General features: G+C 42.2%; 1 protein-coding gene and 1 long non-coding RNA gene across 4 annotated transcripts in view; both read left to right on the top strand.

Moving 5' to 3' along the window:
• mef2ca (myocyte enhancer factor 2ca) overlaps positions 1–6,817 on the top strand; it is a 50,039-nt gene extending 43,222 nt beyond the window's left edge. For 2 of the 3 annotated variants that reach the window (XM_048259234.1, XM_048259235.1), the window contains 5 exons: positions 995–1,039; positions 2,938–3,110; positions 4,540–4,669; positions 5,492–5,675; positions 6,132–6,817. In XM_048259234.1, coding sequence (XP_048115191.1) covers positions 995–1,039; positions 2,938–3,110; positions 4,540–4,669; positions 5,492–5,675; positions 6,132–6,540 — 941 coding nt within the window. In that variant the 3' untranslated portion in view covers positions 6,541–6,817. The remainder of the gene's footprint in view (positions 1–994; positions 1,040–2,937; positions 3,111–4,539; positions 4,670–5,491; positions 5,676–6,131) is intronic. The other variant, XM_048259236.1, reaches the window with a different exon arrangement.
• Positions 6,818–12,194: 5,377 nt separating this feature from the next.
• The window catches only part of LOC125304138, a 25,095-nt gene continuing 14,789 nt past the window's right edge, over positions 12,195–22,500 (top strand). The window contains exons 1-2 of the long non-coding RNA XR_007195198.1: positions 12,195–12,519; positions 21,230–21,298. This is a non-coding gene — a long non-coding RNA (uncharacterized LOC125304138). The remainder of the gene's footprint in view (positions 12,520–21,229; positions 21,299–22,500) is intronic.

Raw genomic sequence — 22,500 nt, 5'->3', positions numbered from 1 at the left:
GACATATGTGTATGTATATATATAGAGGGCGAGACAGACAGAGTGAGATGGAGAGAGAGGGGAGAAAGAGATAAAGAGAAGAGAGAGAGAGAGAGAGAGAGAGAGAGAGAGAGAGCAGGAGAGGAGGACATAGAGGAAAGCTGACCGCTGAGTATGTAGGGACACACAGCTCCGTGTCAGTTTGTTATTATTGTCTGAAAAGGTCTATTTTCCTCTCTGGTCAGTGGCCTGCCTGACCACAGGAAGAGGCCTGTCATTACGCTTGGCTTCCGTGTGCAATTTGCTTGGTAGTACAGAAGCAGCGAGAAGCTAAACATGAGTCTTGGCCAAGCCCAGGATGCCACTCCGCTCTCGGCTCCACAGGCTTTTCTGGGAGGTGGTGTCATCCCTCCCTTTCTCTACTCCTTCCTTTCTTTATTCATCATCCTCTCCTTCTCTCTCTCTCTCTCTCTCTCTCTCATCCCTCTCTATCTCTCCCTTTCTCTATTCCTTTCTTTCTTTATTCCTCATGCTCACTCTATCTCTCTCCCTCTCTGTTTTTTCCCTCATCTTCTCTCTCTCTCTCCCTCTCTCTCAGTCTCTCTATCATTCTCTCTCTCATTCCCTGTCTCTCTTCTTCTCTTTCTTTCTCTCCGTCTCTCCCTCACTTTTACTTGCGTTCTCTTTGCCCCTCCTCTCTCTCTCCCTCTCTCTGTTTCTCCCTCATCCTCTCTATCTCTCCCTCTCTCTCTCCCTCACTCTCACTTGCTTTCTCTCTGTCCCCCCCCTTTCTCTCTCTCTCTCTCTCTCTCTCTCTCTCTCTCTCCACAGTCTGTTCTACATTGTCTAGGGTGGATGTTTTCGTTGACTGTGGAGACCAGTTTAAGTTTCTCCTTTCGACCTCACAGTCTATGAGTGGCATCCACAAGTGGCGGCTGTAGGTTTTGGAGACAGGAAGTCACCCGCTGGTTTTCACGTCGCTTTCGATTAACGTCTTCTCTCTCTCTCACCTCAGGTGGCCTGATGGGTGCGGACATGACCGGTGGTGTGGGCAGCGCTGGTAAGACTCACGTATACATTTCCTCTGTCCTCTCTCTCGGTCTCTCCCTCCCTCTCTCTCTCTATCCTCTCTCTCTCCCTTTCCTTCCCTTTCTCTCTCCTCTCTCTCCCTCCCTATCTCTCCCTCCCTTTCTTTCTCTCTCTCCTCTCTCTCCCTCCCTTTCTCTCTTTCCTCTCTCTCTCTCTCTCTCTCTCTCTCTCTCCATCTCTCTCTCTCTCTCTCTCTCCTGTTTCTCTATACATACTAACCCTACTTCATCTTAATCAGAGGCTCCAGTCTGCAGTGTTGCTTGGTTGGTTCCTCCGGCGGATGTTTGCGTAGCTCAGGGGAATGGGGGCTGCTGCGGTGTAGCACGGCGGCGACGAGTTTATATAAAGTAGCCCTGGAGGGAACACACACACACACACACACACACACGTTTAACCTCCTGCTATAATGAGGGCCCTTACACGGCCTGTGCACTAGTCCGCTAGAGACACAGACAGGCTGCTGCAGAAAGGCAGACAGGCTGCAGTCTTGAAAGCATATTTCGGATATTAAGCAAAACATAAACATATTTCAGTTATTTAGATATTTAAATATTTGAACAAAAAAACTGGTTATCCTGTGCATCCACAGAAAACCCGCCACTCAAGCTTAGAACCAGCCGCACTGGCTGCGACATGACTACGGTACAGTACGGTGCCACCGTGCCGATTACAACTCAGGTCTATGTTTTGGAATAGAAGTCGTTGGAGTTGACCACTGGCACCAGAGCGCTTCACACTCACGTCTGTGCTTGTGTTTAGCTGGCTGTAAGGCTCAATAAGCGCCTCCTCCCAAGACGACTCCAAAGCGGACATGGTGTCCAAGGCAACCACAGAACGCGAGCAGGCCAGTCAGGGAGACTATCTAAGTCTGGTGTGACAGCAGTTGATATACAGTAGCAGACTGGAGCCAGTTATGAAGGATGGGGAGGGGGTAGCTAAATCTGGCCAGCCTGCAGGTGTTGACATGAGGGTAGACAGGTATGGTGGTATGATGGCAGTGTGTGTGTGTGTATTTGCAGCCTGTGTTTGGAGAGGCCTTTTCAAATGGCTGATGAATTAGGCCTAGCACATGCAAGGACAAGTCACCGTCTAAAATTATACCTTATTTTTTAGTTAGGTCAAACATAGTCACATGTTTAGAGTTTTTATTTACACATGAATGGTAGCTGTTTTGAAACTCAAAACTCTGATCAATCAAAACCACCCGAACCACCCGACACACACACACACACACACACACACACACACACACACACACACACATGCGCATACACACGCACACACACACAATTTAACACAGTTCCTATGCTACAGAATCTGATTGGCACCGAAAACGTCTGCCTGCTGTAACTGGGTGGGTGTTAGTGGCCTACATCAGTTCGAAGAACAAATATCTCAGAACAGTCCTGAGGGATTCTAAATGACTCTAAATTAGGCCGCATTTTACATGATTGAGGATTTCGAGGTGCCCTCTTTACACATCAGGAACATCATCACCATACACATTAAATGTTGTATAAAAATGCGTAACAGACACACAGACTGCACTTGTGTGTATCCGGGTAGGGGTAAGGTTAGGGCTGTCGGCTGTGTACTACGCCTGTGTATCATTATGGATTGATATAATTACAGTGTAGTAACAAATACATTGGAATAATAAATCGGAACATTAATTCCTATTGTAAACATTAAAGCAACCACTAACAGTGCGTCCCTGTGCTGTGTGGAGAATGTAAATTATATTGACCAACCACTGTGTGTGATAACATGCTACTGTATATAAATAAATTTGAAATTGAATTTGAATTACTGTATATAGCACTACTGCTAACCGCTAACTGTGCCTACCTGTTTTGTGTTGTTGCCTAGGTAACGGCTATGGTAACCACCGTAACTCCCCTGGTCTGCTGGTCTCTCCAGGAAGTATGAGCAAAGGGATGCAGGCCAAGTCTCCGCCCCCGATGAGCATGAACATGAGCAGTCGCAAGCCAGACCTGCGCGTACTCATCCCCCCAGGGTCTAAAAACACCATGCCTTCCATTGTGAGTACCACACACACACACACACACACACACATACACACACACGCACAAACCAGACCTGCGCATCCTCATCCCCCCAGGGTCTAAAAACACCATGCCCTCCATCTCACACACACACACACACACACACACACACACACACACACACACACACACACAAACAAGCCAGACATGCAAATGGTCATTCCCCAAGGGTCAAAAAACACCATACCCTCGTCATACCCATTGTGAGTATCATACACACACACACCGTACATTAGATCCACACACACATGCATTTAGATCCAGACACACACACACACAAATAGACCTGTACTGTATATGTTCATCTACACACACACAAACACACACTCACATTACATCCAGACACACACACAAACCGACCTGTACATGTTCATCTACACACACACACACACACACACACACACACACACACACACACACACACACACACACACACACATTGTGGTGAGTGAAACTGTATGTCATGCTGACCATGTTACTAATGCCTGCACATTGCTTTCTAATGCTGGCAGTCTGAGGATGTGGATTTGCTGTTGGTAAGTGTGTACAGTATGTGTGTGTTTCGCACTAGTAATAGAGAAGTAGTATATTAGTAGTAGTCTATGAACTTACCTCAGTTTCCTGTCTCATGAAGCTGATTTCTCACCAATACAATGGTTATGTCAGGCCCTTATTGTCCTCCACAAAACCCAACTTATCCTAGTGTACATGACCACAAATCTAAACACTGTCAAATGTGCTGAAAAGTCAGGACCAATTATCCATGTATGTTATACCCTAGCGTTACTGCTAGTGTTTTTTTTTTTTCATTCTTAAAGTCTTTAAGTCTTTTTAGGAAGTCCATTCAAATAATGTCTAAAGCTGTCGTGTTGTCTTGCCAAGCAGTCTTTGTCTTGTAGACTTGCAGACAAAGTAAAAGCACCAGTCACAGAGTAGAGACACGACTAGAGGAAATGGCCAAAAGTGGGTGCAACGCAGTGGTAGCTTGTCATATTTTAGGGTTTTATTTTATTTTATTTATTTACTTATTTTCATTTCATCACACAGAGAGGCACTCAAAACAAAAAGTTGGAAACTCTGTGTTTAGAACCTCTTCTTCAGCCGCAGCAGAGTACCCTCAGTTTCACTTCGATGTTGCCACAGGAGCTGCTTCAGGGTTCCCACGGCAACAGCTCAACCTCAGCAGGCGTGTGGCAGCAAATGACAGATGATGGATGCAGTTGGATGAGAGTTGATTGCATGTTAGGTGGATTATTGCTAGCCATTTGCATCATCTTGTTCATTAAGAGAATGTTTTTTGTTGTTGTTGATTTATATATTTCCTGTCCCCTCCGTGTTGCTATTCTTGTATGTGTGTTTTCTTTGTTGTTTATTGTTTGTGTTGTTGTTTTGCTTGTGTCTGCAGAATCAGAGAATAAACAACTCCCAGTCTGCCCAATCATTGGCAACCCCTGTGGTCTCCGTAGCAACCCCAACACTGCCAGGGCAAGGGATGGGAGGATATCCGTCTGCCATATCCACCTCCTATGGTACAGGTGGGTTATACACCTCTCACACACACATTATATCTCTCAACCTATTATCTGCCATGTTTACCTCATATGGTGGGATCAATAACTCAAATCTGGGTAAATCAATTCTCAAGTACATTTTGACAATTCCCATTACAAAACAACTTAAAGGCAGTCCTCTGGTCTGCCACAAGAGGGAGCCTTTGTAAAGGGAGCCAATACTCTCATGGGCCACTGTTCCCTGTGCTATGTGATGCTCTGTGAAAATAGTAAAGAGTAGCCTACCTCTAAGTACATTATCCACAGATTGTGTGATCTCTCAATCTCTCTCTCACACACACACATTTCACTCTCTCACTTCTTTTGTACTTATTTCAGTAATGTCTAACCAGCACACATTATATACACACTCTTAAAACGAATGTGTTGAAAATAACACAACTTGTGTTGTTTTTAACACATCTCTCTATGTCCAGATAAGGACAACACAATTTTCTTTTGTTATACTATGTACACTCTTACAACAAATGTGTTGAAAATAGCACAACTTGTGTTGCTTTGTTTTTTAACACATCTCTATGACAACACAGTTTGTGTTGTTTCTAACGCATTCGTTTTAAGAGTGCAGGTTATGTGATGATCCCACTACAAACTCCCCTCTTACTTTCTAAGCACCACTGACAGGTGCTAACCTGTCCTCTCTCCCCTTGTATAGTATTCTCTGACCTATCCTCTCTCCCCTCCCTCCCTTCCCCTGTTGAGTACTGTCGGACCAGTGCTCTCTATCGCCCCCTGTAGAGTATTCTCTAACCTGTGCTTTTCTGTGCTCTTTATCGCCCCCTGTAGAGTATTATCTGACCAGTGCTGACCTGTGCTCTCTATCGCCCCCTGTAGAGTACTCTCTGACCAGTGCTGACCTGTCCTCGCTGTCGGGCTTCAGTGGCTCAGGCTCTCTGCACCTGGGCTCCATGAGTGGCTGGCAGCAGCAGCACCTGCAGAGCATGCAGCACTCCTCCATGGCTCACCTGGGGTAGGTCACCAATGCTCACCTTTAACCTCTGACCTCTCACCTTTGACCTCTCCACCACTGCCTTTCATCCGCCATCATCAGACTCACTCCTTGAGATCCCCGTTCTGTGTTTTTCCCTCTTGGTGAAACGGAGGCTTTTATTTATCTGCTCCAGCTGTTTAAATGTGTAATCAAAGAGTTAAATACCAGAATGAAAGAAGGCTATAGATAGCCAAGGCTGGATTCCTCTTTCCTTTGAATGATTCTATCCTTTCCTATAATATTCATGTTACACAGCTATGATTTCTGAACTTGACTTAATTCCTTCATATTCTGAAACTTCTGTGTTGTCGGTGTGTGTGTGTTTGTGTGTGTGTGTGTGTATGGGAGTGTGTGTGCATGCCTACTGTAAGACCTTGCACCCCAGCATCCACCTCCTCCTCTGTTTTAACCAGCCCTTTTACTTTCCCTCCACAGAAATTGCACTAGTACTCACTTATGTCCGAGCTCAAACCTGTCCCTGCCCTCTGCCCAGAGCCTGCACATCAAGTCCGAACCTGTTTCTCCTCCTAGAGACCGAGTGGGGCATCAGCAAGGGGGCTACGGCAGCGCACAGCAGCTCCCTCCCCCCCAGCAGCAGCAGCAGCAGCAGCAGCCCAATCACCACCAGGCCCAATCCCAGCATGCCGCGGGGCGCCAGGAGGCGGGCCGTTCCCCGGGCGACAGCCTGAGCAGCTGTGGCAGCTCGTACGAGGGCAGCGACCGCGAAGAGCAGCAGCAGCGCAGCGACTTCCACTCGCCACTGGGGGCGCTGCGGCCCCCGCAGGAGGAACACGAGAGCCCGTCCGTCAAACGCGTGCGCCTGTCCGAGGGATGGGCCTCCTGATTGCCACGCCAACGATTGCCACTGCCACTTTCGCAAGAATCCTACCACTCCCCTCCCCAAATCCTAAATCCCATCCCCCCTCCCCCAAAGATCCCAAGTTCCTCATACCCCACCCCTACCAATCTCCTCAGGGAGGGCTTCATATCTGAAATGTAACTTTAGTATTATTATTATTATTATTATTATTAATATTATTATTATTTTTCTCTGCAGAGTGCGAGTGCTATTGTGTATTAAAGTGGTATATATGTTGCAGGGCGGGAAAGAAGGTTTTGAAGGGGGGGGGGTTGCCAGGGCTGGAAGGGGGGATGTGGGGGGGGGCATGCATTGCTTGTGCCGTGTGTGGGGAAAACAAATGACAAAACAAAACAAAAAAAAAGTATATATTGTTCACGCACATACCTATACGATGTATGTGCACTTGTGTATGTACACAAGTTATACGCTTTTGGAAAAGAAGAGAGAGATAAGAAAAGAAGTCTGGTACTCTGTTTGGTAAAGCTACTTTGTAGTGCAGTAATATATGGCATAATTAAAGTATTTTTGAAAAGCGTGTGAAGATGAGGCAGCGACTCGGCTGATGGGGCAACGTCCCCACAGTCAGGCCAGACTCTGGCAATGGCCTCGCCAGCGCAAACTAACCCACATACAGTATATGTTACCATAAACATTGTTGTGTTGCAGGTTCAACGTATTTATGTAAATAGAGGGTGCGGGAAAGGGTCAAACCTGCCAGGATTTGCAGATTTATTTACTAAAAAAAGACAGAGAAAATAGAGGGAGAGAAAGAGAGAGGGTTACTGTATGATGCAGCTTTTGGGAAATACATCCTCGCAACCCAGGGCAACTGTTTTACTTCAGGAAAGAGCTATATGATTTAAAAAAGTAAGGTAAAGTAAGAAAAAAAATAATAAAATTGAACAGTTGTTTATGTTTGTCCATATTTAGATTGAGGAAAAAGTAGCCTACTTTTGGGCCAGGTGTGTTTATGTAACAAAATCCCCGGTGGAAAAAAGGATCTACTATACATTGAAGCTTATATTTTCGTAAAAATGCAGAGCATTTTGTTGCTAGCTGTTGACTATGTGAGCCAGAATGTAGTTAAGCTTTGCCAATACTGAACAAGCCCATTTAGGTATAGCAATATGGGCCCGCCCCTTTTGAAAGCCATACTATCACAGCCAGAAACCAGATTATCTATTGAGTTTTTTCATTGTTGTTCTTTTAAATATATTACTTGATGATTATTACAAAAAAAGTTTTTATGAAGAATTTTTAAAGTTTAAAATATGAAAGGTAATTCTGTAGGAGTACGGGAATGTTAGGCTACTTGTTATCAATAAAGGTTTTTAAATGAATTTGCCATTTGTTTGTGAACTTGAACAAACCCACCCATTTGCTGTCAATCACGTTTTCACGGGGTCGTGCGTCTGTGAAGCTATAAACCCTATAACATTAGGTCGTGCTGGATTGCTCTAGCCTGGGAAGGATTGCTCCGCTGCGATGTTGAAATAGGCTGCAGTCCGCATACGAATACCCTTCTAATATAGTAGATGTACAGTGCCTTATCTTGTGCTGTCACAGATATTTTTTTTCTTTTATCCCTTTGCAAAACCAAATATTCAAATTCATAAAGATTAATTGGTTGTCAGTCAGTGGCTGGAGTTGTGCATAGTAATTGCACGCTAAATGTATCCGATGAGTAGCCTATGTTCTACTTGGAAGGGATAAACAAATGGTTTTGGTAGAAACGAAAGTAGGCCTATGGCATTTTTGTTGATTATTCCGGATTCGTCGAAAGTTTTATTTTAAAATCATCACGCCATGTCCCCATAAACTAGTTGTTTTGGTTATAAAAGTTACTTCGAACCCAAACCTCTGGCGCATCTTTGGCGGTGGTGATAAATTGATCACAAACCCCTGGTGGGTTATATGGGGTGAAAGGTGACATTAGTAGTCTACTCTACCGCATAGTCCATGGCTGGTTCATTAGTATCAAATAGGAGACAGCAACAAGACTGTTACCTCTCTTCTGCTCACGTTTCCTAGCTGGTTCAGCCTATCTGTAAAAGTGCAACGGCTCTTTAAAATAACGCGCAATCTGACTTTGAAAGTCATCGTCTATATCAGGCTGATATTTTAAACACGATGTACGTGTGTTGTGGCGTGAAGGGCAGAGCCCGTGTACTATTTTAATAAAATATCTGTTTTTTATTTCAGAGCAATTAAACATGATTTATTGGTTTAACACAGCGGGCACTGATTTTACTGAAACCAAACCAAAGCAAGTGGAGTCGGAAGCCATAGGGTTATCCATTTTGGATCGGGCTTTAGGTCAAGCTTTCTAGTTACTGTTTGTGAAATAAATTGGCCAGCCATTGGCCACTGATTTTCTTTTTTATTTACATGTAAGGAGCCTATCCTATGTAGTGCTCCCATTCAACCAAAATCCATCGTTTGGAGCTTGTTATGATACTACAGGGTAATTTCTCAAACGAGACGCATCTCCTCCCTTGAGTTAGCTATCTAAAATGAAATGTATCCCAACGGTTTTACTTTATTGTGTTAATTGATTTGGTGTGTAGGCTACAGTATGTGTGTGTTTAGAGCAAAAGCAGAACTCATTTGTCAGATGATCATGGATACACACCTTTGTTCTTCTTGTGAAAACGCACTCACTGTACACGCAGAATACACAGGTTGTATGATTATCCTGAAGCGGGGAGGTTTGAAGTAAATATTTTGGCGTTAAGAGGCCCACAGCGGCATAAGCTGGACTTTGTCGCCCCTTGAAGACAAGATGTTTATACTCAAAACCATCACAATGTCTGTGTGTTCCCCCTCAGATTGTAAACCCAACCGAACAGTGAACGAGGAACTGGCATTTGTATTCTAAAGAAATTTCAGTAAAGTTACTGGCTCTCTTGCAAAGTGTCTATGCGTAATTTTTGCATTTGTGCTTATTTTGTATGGTGTGTGTGTGTGTGTGTGTTTGTGTGTGTGTGTGTGTGTGTGTGTGTGTGTGTGTGTGTGTGTGTGCGCGCGCGCGCGTGCGTGCGTGCGTGTGTGTTTCTTTCTTTCGCTGGGCACCGAATTTTAATTCACCTACTGATCCAAGTCTGCATGAAAGTTATCTGTAATTGACGTTCACCTTTTTCAGATTTAAATAGCCAACCCTTACTGTAAGTGTTTCATCATACACCAAACGTGAATCCAGCCTTCATTAATGCCCTCTTTCTCCACCACAGCTGAGACAACTAATAATATTTAAATCTGAATAGTGAGATATAAAATGGTATAAAAATGAATTAATTCTCAAGAAGTCTGTTTTTTTATTCGACTTAAATTTGTTTTCTTGTAGCCTATCTTGTAACTTTTAAATATTGCCGGGCTGTGTCCATTTAGCCCTAGGCCTATAGACCCAGATTAACAAACCACTGTGCCTTTTAATAACTGTTTTTTAGGATATGTTCAAAGCGCCGGTACCAGGGTAATCGATAGTAGGCTATGTATTAGTGAAAATGTAGAAATTCTCCTATAAATCTCTACCTTCCATGAGATTTGGGTGAGCCTTTATTCCTGACCATGACGTTGCGTTCAAATATACGAATTTAAATAATTAGACTGTCCTACGTTGGGCGACACTTTAAAATACCATAAAGTGACGTTCCCCCCCCAAAAAAAATCTGAAAATTCTGCAGTGCCTTTTCCAAAAGACGTTGACTTTAACGCGTCTGGCCATGAGGTGTCGCCAAATAGGTTACAGAAATACGGATAACGCTGATTCTATTGCCTTCAAAGAATCACATCACGGAGATAGGCCTACTAGTCTAAACCGGTTTAAATTCACATGCAAGGAGATACTGGTCAAAAACGAAAATAAATTCTGCGCTGCGATAGAAAAAAAACATAGATATTACATAGCCCAAATGATTGAAAGTTATACTGCAAATAGTTTATTGAAATTATAAAAAGATATAACCGTTTTGGGATGTCACATGAATAGACTGTAGTTATGAGTCCCATGAGTATAGACTGTAGCCTCTGCACACCTGCATTCAGTGTGTTGCTTGTGCCAGAAAGTCTGAAGGAATCCGTCTATAACCCCACACACACACACACACACACACACAATTACTTACTTGTGTGAATTAGTTCAGTAGCCTGTAAATGTGTTTTACATGCATACTCTATATTCGGAAATTTGTTTTCGAAAAAAAAATGTCTTTCCACCAGTCACCATCAGTCAAAATACCACCATTTGGATTACCACCATTCATTTCTTCCTCCAAATTGAGAAGAAATCAGAAATCTGTTTTAAATGTGTTTCCATTCCCACGCGGTGGCCCTACAACGCTCGCACCTAGGCTACACATTCCCTTTGCTCAGCCAGCAGATGAAGGTCAAACTGAACAGTGTCAGTGTACGAACTCGGCTACAGTATTTTATCAGGGGGGAAAATGTCGCATGTGTGGCATGACAACTACAAGGGTGTGGATGGCTTTATTTTTTGTTGTCACAGACAGCAGAGAAATTGCCTACATTTGAAGTATCATAAACCTACATTGCAGAGGCGTTTGTTGTGACAGAAATGAGATATAAAATAGCAGTACAATATTCTATCCGCTGCGAACATACATTTTGTCGTACAATAATTGAATGCATTCATCCAGGAAACAGATCTATGAACAAATAGAATAAACTTACCCTTTAAACTATATGTTAACGATCAACTTATTCATCAACATTTATGTCTGCCTTACACAATGGGCCTGACGGGCAGACAGCGCGTAACCAAGCCGGGGCTTCGGGCATCTCATTATAATACAAAATCCCAGACACAAGTCTATCTCGGACCCTCTTTTTTTCTCTACATCGTAGACTACATCGCGTTGAAGACGGCTGTAATCCACAACACGCAATAAATATAGCGAAATAGGCCAATAGTCAATTATAGAGCCAAACAATTTGATGTCCAAGATATGTCCATTTAAATAGAATAGAAAAGAAAAAAAGGCTATATGGATCCGTCTAAATGAGCCGCTGTGGTTGTTATAAGATTTGCATGTTGTGATCCACTAATTTATTTGATGAATTTAAATATGGCCGCACGTAGCCACATTATGCTTCACTACGTCATTGAACGTGACCTCGTTAAATGCTCATGATAATCCTGAAAGCAACGGAGTCTGACGCACAAATCTACACGTTTAAAACTGAGGTGTAGTTATCGTGTGGGCTATTATCAAATAATTATCTATTTTAAAATCAAATCACAGTGTAGATGAATTAGGCTGGGCCTAAGGTTTAATATAGGCCTGCAATTATATATTCATTTCTGAGAAAATGGCTTCTCCAAAAAGACTGGCAATATTAGAACAGCCATTAGTACGAATTTCTCTTTCAGAAACATACATTGATTCCATCCGTTCAGTGGGATTGTCTGCATGACCTAAATTCCCAATTTTTTCTCTCTATCAGCGCATCATAGACCAACAGTATATGGGCGGATAGGAAAGTCCATGGTGACAACAATGACACAGTTTCTCGCCATTTATGCGAGACACATCTCGCCAAGTGAGGAAGTGGTTTAAATTTCACCGCACGTTCTTCATAACCAAGAGGGATGGACCCGACTGCTGCCACCCCCCCTTCCCACGCACAAAACTTGCGGAGCGAGCGCAACACTTCACTTTTTTTCATTTGAGCTCGAGAAGTGCGTCCCCTCCTGTCCTCGCGCTTTCTCTTCCAGCAGTCATCTGCACGCGCTATGGAATACGCTCCCATTTGGGGTGGGATTAGGAACACACACACGCCAACAATGGCTCATAAAGCTGTAATTACAACAATATGGAGAAACAACGGATGATCTCAATTCAGATGGACCCTACAATCATTTCACAACTGACTTGTCGACCTGTCCTCATATCTTCACATCTGGTGGAATGACTTGAAAACGCAGGTTGATCAGCTACACAGGTAAGTGATGTATATATTTGCTGTTGTTGCGCTTTGCTGCGTTCTACAACTGGTACAGGCGTTAAACAGAAATTACTTAAATTCAGCCAACGTCAGTAGTGCTGGTGTTAACAGTACAATCTAATTGGACATTTAGACTACAATGAAAATAATCAAATCAACCTTACTTCTATTTAATGCTTCACATTGCTTGATGTTCTACCGTTAAGAGGTGACTAGAACACACAATTATTGAATTAAAAATATAAATGTTGCAATGTACTTTTAGTACACTAGCAACATTCGTAATGTAGCCCAGGCTACTCATAATGAGCCATGTGATGAACAATGTCAGAATTTGTATATAAGAATTGTTTTAAATCAGAAAATTTGAAAATAGATCTCCAGCATCCACATATCATTATTTCTAAAGAAACCAAAACAATGGTTTATTTCCTTTCATTGGTGCGTAAAAATCATGGTATGGAAAGAACACCTGCCATAACCACAGTCATCATGACGTCACACATTTTTTTTTGTTCTCTCGGGTCAAACATTATTGAGAATATAGATTCTGTTGTAAATGTGAAACAGTTCATAACTTGTTGTGACAAAGTACTTGAACTTCATCACATGTTTTACATTAGAAAATGTGATCACATCTGGTCAACCCTTACGCGTATGTTGTAGCCTATCAAATGTCAATTGTAGTCAATTGAGTTCTTTTGCTTGTTTGATGCTAGAGTCATTTTTGTCTTGTTCTATCTGTCAAACGTGTGTGCTACATTTTTCTTCATGGCTTATAGAGGCAATTCATCCGTACCGTCAGTAAATGTGAGCCGTCCAATCAATAAATTAGGCTACAGTGTCAGTTTGGATTCGTTGATAACGTTACATTGAGTTTGGATGTACACTGTGCACTACAATGTATACAGCATTATTTAATAAGCGGGGATTGTGGCTTCGCAAAGTTCTGTTCTGTAATTTCAAATAAATATGGAGTACATGTGGCCGGTGAAGTCGTGTATTCGGGGCTGTTTGAAGCAACAACAACGGTGGTGATATTTATTAGGACTATTTGGACTGTCCACGTCGGACAGTGAGAGATGCTCTTGGTCCCCTGTTGCAATTCATTCGCAACAGAAAAGTTAGACGCCCTGATGCGCCAAATGCACTAGCACAGGCCGAGGCGCGAGCTACCCATCCGTCCTCATGAAGCAGAAAAAAACACATGCCTCCAACAGCACTTGCGAAAGCCTCCGTGCTAAGAGACCAATAGTTGTGGATTACAGATGGGATTAAGAGCCTTGAGCCCAAAATAGCATCACGCGAGAAAGAAAAAAATAAGGAGAAAAAAAAATATGTCTGTGCCGGCGGAATAGCGGTTGGAGCTTTAGCTGGTGCGCATGGCTATTGCACAACACGCATGTGTGATCTTTGTGAATCCTGCCGACGTGATTGTTGAAATATCTAGACCTTTGACCTCAGTCGCGCTCTGTTAAATCTGGCTGTGGAGGAAGTCATTCGACTATCCTATGAAAAAAAACTCGTTTTTTTATTCGGAGACAACATAGAGCACTAAAACGTAGGGGCGACATCTTCTATTGCTCCGCTCTTGGACTCATCATCTTGCAACGACCGTGTCGCCCTCGCACTCTCGGGTTGGATTCATTCACTACAGCTCGGAACGCTACGAGATCTGGAGCGCATAATCAAACGGAGTAGCCTACGTTCGTAATGAGCGGCTGTTGCGCTATGTTGATGTCTTCGTTGCCCCCGAGGTGTGCGGTTCGTTCTACGTAACCAATATTCACTTGGCTGCATACGCAGGATACCGTGCGTACTTCACAGGAGAGAGCTGAGAGAAAGCTCTACAGTAAAACGGAATTATTAATTAATTTGCACAACACAGGACATTGGCTTGTACGTCGACTTATTTCTTGTAACAATACCATGTGTGCAACTATATGTGTTATTATGAACAATGCAAATAGTAAGGCAAAAAAAGTCGTGTGCTTTGCAACTAGAAAAAATAAGTCCCAGCTGCAGCGAGGTTCACATATTTCATTCAAACTCGAAATGGAATGGAAGAGGACGAATTCACAACGAGATTAAATGCGGGACAGGGAGATTAAGAGGAGGGTCGGGGGCACAGTGATGCCGAATAGGAAGTTTGTTATTATCTTTGGTTATCTAGCTGTATGAGTGTGATGACCGTCATAAAGCTAGATAACCGAAAGTAAGAACTACTTCCAGAATCATCGAGGACCCAGCACATAAGATACATCAGAACACACACAGCTGTAACGTGCAGAATTGTAGAATTCGACGCTGTATTAAAAAAAAAAAAAACTTGTCCAATCATGACTTTCTCAGTTTAATAGAGCACCTATCTATCTATCTATCTCTCTTTCTCTCTCTCTCTCTCACACACACACACATACACACACACAAACAAACAAACAGAGAGAGAGTGAGAGAAAGATAAAGTGATGGGGGGGTGAGGGAGAGAAATACTAGATAATTAGCCTACCGGTATATATTACAAAGTTGTTATTTTCACGTGAAGTCTTTTAAATTATTTGATTTCTTAAAATGAATGGGCTAATGCATATTGTCTGTAGAGCAGACATCTTTGAATGTCTAATCAGAAGACAAATAATTAGGGTGGAAAGAATAATGAATACCCGGTCTGGAGAGAGTGTTGTCCTTGCTTAATTGATTCAGTTAAACTGACGGCAAAAGATGTGAACGTCTGGAGACTCCGATTCCCACGAATATGACAGACAGTACTGGGGGGTCGGGGGAGGAGGGGGGCGACCCGGGTCATGAAAGACCCGCAAGTGCACCCGACTCATCTGCATCTCTGTGGAGGGTGGGCACGTTTCCCATCAGCGCCAGAGATGGAGAGGCAACAGTATGAATGGATAGCGGCTAAGTGTGTATACGACATGAATGTGAAACACTGTCCAAGGGAAAAAACGAGCAAACGTTTTTAACAGGAGCCAAGACTCAAGAACTAAACGCAAACACACACACAGACACATACACACAAGCATGCACACATTGTTGTGTATTTGATGCCAACAGAGGTTAACTGATTTAATAAAGTATGTTTTTGTTGTTGTTGATTCAAATGAAATTATTTAAAATGCAAAGGTAGGCCTGACCTAGATGTGGAGGTCTATCATGACTCTGGACTTGACCATGAGACACGTGCCAAAACCTTCGTAAAGGCTCTTTACACTTTGACCCCCGGCTGACCAGTGTCGCGGGAGGTCACTCTTTTGCTTTCACTACAGGTTAGGTGGTTGTCAGGGAAACCTCGCAAGTACGCAAGTCAATGAGTTTATTAGCATTCTTCAGCCTTTCTTTCAAGAGATTGTGGAGTTTCTTGCCAGCGCCCCCGGAAGATTGGGTCATACCACCGACTCACCAACTGTGTGTGTGTTTGCACTTGAAGCTTAATCAATTGAGCCGCAGACGTTTTCGTTTATGATAGATTTCGATTTGGTTAAGTAGACTAGGTCGATTTGCATAGAACATTTAAGCACCTAGATGTGGCCAATGGCATCAGTTCAAGTATGTTTTGGTGATTGATTTGACAGGCCACAGACCTCACACAGTTAGATGACTTATTTTAAAGTTAAAGCAATAGCGAATGTTTCAGTGTGTTATGTGAAAACGATTAGCCTACATTGGCTACTTTGTTAACATATAAACATAGCCATAATATAATAAGTAAAGGAATACTTTGCCATCATAACAGGTTACAGGCTATTGCTAAAATGTATCCAATAGCCTACACGAGAACATCACTCAAAATTTAAGACATGTTTTAAATAAGTAGCCATTGCGCGCCTATGTAAAATAAGGTTCTTGCCGCCCAAACCTTCGTGCTTTGGAAGAGGGCAAAGTTATCCATCATCAACCTTATACAGTATGTAGATTGTGATGTGTATGCACCCGTCTTAGCAAACCTGTCATGTGACAAGCTCTGTCGCTGATTGGCGTCGTTGTGGACATATGAGACGAGCTGACTGCAGCTAGCTGAAGAGGCAACGTCATGTTTCTCTTCCGTTATAGGGTTCAGTCAAAACTAATTTATTAGCTCCACTTCAGCCCTCTATGGTTCAGTGGTTCCTTGAGAGAAATAAGTTATCTGGTAAGACTTTACTGCTAATCTCCGCACAGTGTACAGATTGATGGTGATACGGATGTATTTGATCTCACCCATAGTTTATTCACATTTACCAAACTACAAATAGGCTACCCACGACCATTGCTCAGTCATTTGCCCTAAGAGCAGTAGGCCTACATCACAGTACATCACAGTAGGCTATTTTGCTTGATTTGATAGGCTAGGCCTACCTTGTGTCCCTTAGCTGTTTAATTAAGTAAACTGGAATGGGTATATACTGAGGCATTTTTATAATTAATCATCTTTCTCACCTCTTCCTTTCATTTACCTGACTCCAGGACTGTTATAGCCTAACTGCACCAATGCAGTTTTACCAATGAATTTTTTATATCAATTCAGATTTTACTCTAGATATTCCCTATATTTACCAAAAAAGCTAACTAAGCCATTTGACACATTCTACACTTCCATGAGAAATGAGATTTGTGACTTGCAAAGTTCAAATGGCTTTGTTGCAGAGTGAGAGGATTTAGTGTCCCCACATCCTGGCATTGCAACAAGCAAAGCACTATTGATGTTTTACTACTCATACTAAACTGTATTTAACAATAAATAAATAAATCTAAGCCCCCCCATACAGTATTTACATCAACAGCAATCCCTTTATGTTTAAGTGGATATGATATCATGGTAATTATATATTTAGCCTGTTTATAGAGACAATACACTATAGAACTGTAGTGAAGGTCTCTCTGTAAAGGATATCTCACTATATAAAACCAGACCTTGTGAGGACTCTGAATTTTCAGAGCACTACAAATGCTTGTTGTGTGTTGGCTTGTGCATTCTGAGGTGCACCATTTCAGTGTGAGCTGTCTTAATTACGGAGTGTGTCACCGCAGCAGTGGCACCAGGGCCACCATCTTATGGCTGTGACACAGCAGTGGGGAAGGCCAGCCCAAAATGTCTGCTGATACACACATCACGCATGGTCTGCCCTGCATATGCCTTCGCTGACGGACTGCCCGTCCACATGCATACCAATCTCCTCATTAGCGCCATTAGCGATGGCCCCCAATGCGGAGGCATGTGATTGCCTGTGTACAGCCATGTGGTGAAAAGAGGGTGCAGAGAGATTGGTTCATTTTGGGGGGCCTGTCTATGCATGGACCACTCATTAGCCACGTGAGGGAGACGGTGAAGACTGTAAGATTCACGTGTAACCGATTAACGTGTAACCATTGGTGTTTTGCTAGAGAAAGAATGATCTTATATGTCTACACATACATATGTGTACTGTGCCTATGTATCCCTGCCTGTGTAACATTGCTTGTAGTTGCTGCTGCATCAGTTTTGCTTATGTGATAACAATCCCAACGTATTCTTTGGGGTTCTAAAAACAGAATGTTCAGTGGAACAGATATTCCGTAATCTATATACAGTTATTCTACAATCTAAAGAGGAGGGTCCTGAATTAAACCTACCAATTAAATCACTGACTGTGTCAAGTGGCCTTAGTCTGCAACCATGACACCTTCTAAAAGATTATTTTTGTGGCAATATGCATAGTGGCCATGGTCTCTGAAAATGGCAAGAAGCTTAAAGGATGACTCATTGTCAGCACCAATGAAGGAATAAGACACTGAAATTATATCATAGCATGTGATGTGGTGAGATCATCTCACTCATGGGCTAGAACGTCATGCAATTTCTTAACGCACAGAGCCTGAGGTGTATCCGATTAAATATTGTATTACTGAAGTAACATATTACTCTTAGGGTCTCAGGGAATGATGTTATCCTGGTTGGATTTTACAAACCAGAATAATCACAATTAACTGGATTTATTGTAAATCTGCACGGCTTTGAATATCTTTTAGCCTTATATCAAGATAAGAACAGAAGGGTCAATGTGCACAAATTATTTAAAATCTTAGATTCTGACATGTGAATAGCTTGAATAAATAGCAATGCTGCACTGACTGCACTGTACTACTCTGTAGAGACTGTGGCAGAGAGACTATGTCAATACTGTTAAGCTGTAATAGGAGAGGCAGTTCCCTCATGTTGTATACATGACATGATACATGTATGTGTATGCATGTATGTCTTACAGTGATGCTGGACACCATTTTCCTTTCTTATGGCTCTGACGCGACTCTAAAGCATTAATGTAATCAACGTTAATGACGCTGCATGTGCGTGTGTGTGTGTGTGTGTGTGTGTGTGAGAGCATGTGTGCATGCATGTGTGTGTGCGTGTGCTGGTGTGTGTGTGTGTGTGTGTCCATGGCAGATAAAATAAGAGAGAAAATATAGGATTAAGGCGATGGATTAATGCAATAATAGTGTGTATTAACAGCGGACTAAACTGTAGCGTACAGCTGAATGGTACAGCCACATTGGATGTGGTATTTTTATGGCCAATGAATGAGCTATAGTGTTGGCCTAAAGAGAGAGACCATAGACTGTATATATAGTTATATATATACAGTCTATGAGAGAGACAGAGAGGAGGATGCACACTAGGAAATTGCTGCACATCTTACAAAACACTTGAGCTCATTGCACTGCCCTGAGAGACAGAGAGGAGGATGCACACTAGGAAATAGCTGCACATCTTACAAAAACACTTGAGCTCATTGCACTGCCCTGAGAGACAGAGAGGAGGATGCACACTAGGAAATTGCTGCACATCTTACAAAACACTTGAGCTCATTGCACTGCCCTGAGAGACAGAGAGGAGGATGCACACTAGGAAATAGCTGCACATCTTACAAAACACTTGAGCTCATTGCACTGCCCTGAGAGACAGAGAGGAGGATGCACACTAGGAAATAGCTGCACATCTTACAAAACACTTGAGCTCATTGCACTGTGAGGAAAACATACACAGGTGAAAGAGAATGTCATCGCACTAAAACAAAACTACCAGTGCCAAAAAAAGCTTTACAATTACTCAAAACCCTGTTTATAACAGACATTTTTATTTCTATTTTATTTCTTTTATTTTTATTTTATTTCTATTGCAATAAGCATAGTTGAACTTGTAATGCTAACATACGGCTAACATGTTCTGTATATTTTTTTGGAAAATACTGTAGACAGTCAGGCCCATTCTGTATATTTAATACATAGGCTTGAACCCATGCAAGAAAGAGCTCTTTGGTTTTCACACCAACCGGTTAGCGTGTATTTCACAAGATCCTAAATCATCTAAATTGTTTTTTCCTTTTCTCAGTGCTGTGCCTGGAGCTCTGTCTCTTATTAAGCATCACATCATAATCTAGTATTATTTCAGAGAATAATTTAATTACATTATTACAACATATACAGTAAATCTTCTTACACGTTATTATTATTATTAGAGGGCATGAAAATGCACTCTACTGTTATCCGATTTCTTCTTATTTTTCTTCTACGTATTTGTGCGTTTAATTCAGCTTCAACCGTTTGACGTAGAAACTTCGTTCAAACTGTGTTGCGTAGGTCTTACTTAGGTGACTTCAGCTATGTATTCTATGGCGATTATGACATCACAGTAGGGCACTTAGAATCCTATGCCAAGTGTTCCGGCCACCTCCAGCAACTGTCTGTCTCCGGCTTTAAGCATACAATCTGGCTCTATTAAGACTACAGATCCTGTTTAACTGCTTCCTCTGCCCACAACTGTTTCAAAATAAAAGTCTCCACTACAATAATTCCCAATTAAATAATTTGACCATTTAAACTATCCAACTATTTAACTTTTCAACTATTCCAACTGTCAGTTATCATCAACTATGCCTCTAGCCTACTATATTAAACCACCACCTACCTAGCAACCAATTTAGCAACCATTGAAATTAAGCATCTATGTCAGTTTCCATAGCAACCAACATGATTATACTAGCAAACCACTGTAGTAACTCCTTTATTTCTGATAGTAGCTACCATGGACACCCTAGCAACAACCTAGAAACGACTTCAGGTACCCTAGCAACAGCCTAGCAACCACATTCACAGTTAAAACCTAGCAACCAACATTAACTTAGCAACCAGCATAGCAACCACCATAACTACTCTAGCAACAGTCAGTTGTCATCAACTTTGACTCCCGTCAACTGTTTCCTCTGCCCACAACTTCAACTTCAAAATAAGTCCTCAATACAATAATTTGCTATAAAATAATTTAACTATTTAAACTATTTAACTATTTAACTGTTCGGCCATTCCAGCTGTCATCAATTATGGCTCCCCGCCAACTTTTTTCTCTATCTGACCTCCATCTTTTTACTTATATTTTAGACAATATTCAACAATATTTCATTCAGCAGCCATTTTTGCATTTTCATGCACTCGTAATTCCCTGGAATTACATTTTTTAGTTATTATTATTATTATTATTATTATTATTATTATGAAATGATTAATAATTCAGACAGGTAATGAATTACATTCAAATGGTAGATAACAGTGATATATAATGGTGTGGTAGCCTGTGTTGCTTGCTTTCTTGGCTGGTGTGTGTGTGTTATTTATTCTTGTGTGCTGGAGAGAGAGTAACATGTGTTCTTGTGTGTTCTTGTGTCTGTGTGTGTGTTTGTCTCAGGGACAGAGATGGAGCATGGTGTGATGGGGAGAACCAAACGCCAGCCGCATGAAGCTGATACAACATGAGGTGAGCTACGACCCCACAGGGCACAGAAAGCTGATGCGCTGTGTGTGTGTGTGTGTGTGTGTCTGTGGATTTGTGTCTGTGTGTGTTGGTCATGTTTGTGCAGCTGTTCATGTGCTCTTGTGTATATGTGTTTGATCATATAAATTACCTTGTCCGGAAGTGTGTGTCTGTGTGTGTAGTGCATCTGTGAGTGTGTGTGTGTGTGTGTGTGTGTTTGTGCAAGCTCAGGTTTATTGTCTGTGTGCAGATGCCTGTAGCAAAATAAGTGTAAAGAATTGTTCACAGAAGCAAAGGCGGCAGCAAAGGCAAAGTGTGTGTGTGTGTGTGTGTGTGTGTGTGTGTGTGTTTGTGTGTGTGTGTGTGTGTGTGTGTGTGTGTGTGTGTGTGTGTGTGTGTGTGTGTGTGTGTGTGAGGAGCAAAGCAGAGCAGGCAGGAGAAAGGCAGGCAGGCCACAGGCGAACCCAAACCCCTGACCTACTTCTGTGTGTGTGGATCACATCAGCCCACGGCAGCCTATATGTGTGTGTGTGTGTGTGTGTGTGTGTGTGTGTGTGTGTGTGTGTATGTGTGTGTGTATCACATCAGCCCACGCCAGTCTGCCCGCCTGCCTGCCAGACGGAGCTCATTCCCCTAAACCCTCTTTACCTCTTTACCTCGGACGCCTCGCACTTAACACCAGCGGCTACCACACTGGACAGAGTCCACACAGGGTTTTCTCCGCCAGACTAGGGTCATTAACACACAGAAAATCAATTTGATCAGAACTGCTTGAGTAATGTGCTTAGTTTCTGGTGAATGACACCTTTCCAAGACACAAATGATTATGTTTTGTTAAAATAAACAGACAATAATGTGTATGTAGAATTAAAAAGAAGTGCAATGCACTGATATTTAGTAAATAATGTGCATACTGTGAGCCAGTATTCCGGAGGATTAAGCATTATGACATAAATGAGCATTAGAATTAAACAGAACCATTTTGACATATATGAGCACAAGCATTATGACATTTAAGAGTATTACAATTAAACACAAGCATTATGACATATATGACCATTAGAATTAAACATGGGCATTATGACATAATGAGCATTAGAATTAAACATAGGCTTTATGACAAACACTTCCTCTTTTTCAGAGAAAATTCTACAGAAGCAGAGGATCGTAGACAAAAGTCCTATAATTGACAAGGGACACTGGAC

The sequence above is a fragment of the Alosa alosa genome, chromosome 12 (assembly GCF_017589495.1).
Source record: "Alosa alosa isolate M-15738 ecotype Scorff River chromosome 12, AALO_Geno_1.1, whole genome shotgun sequence".
In the NCBI taxonomy this organism is placed as follows: Eukaryota; Metazoa; Chordata; class Actinopteri; order Clupeiformes; family Clupeidae; genus Alosa; species Alosa alosa.
Note: the sequence above shows the minus strand (reverse complement) of the source record. Positions and strands in the feature narration are given on the sequence as shown.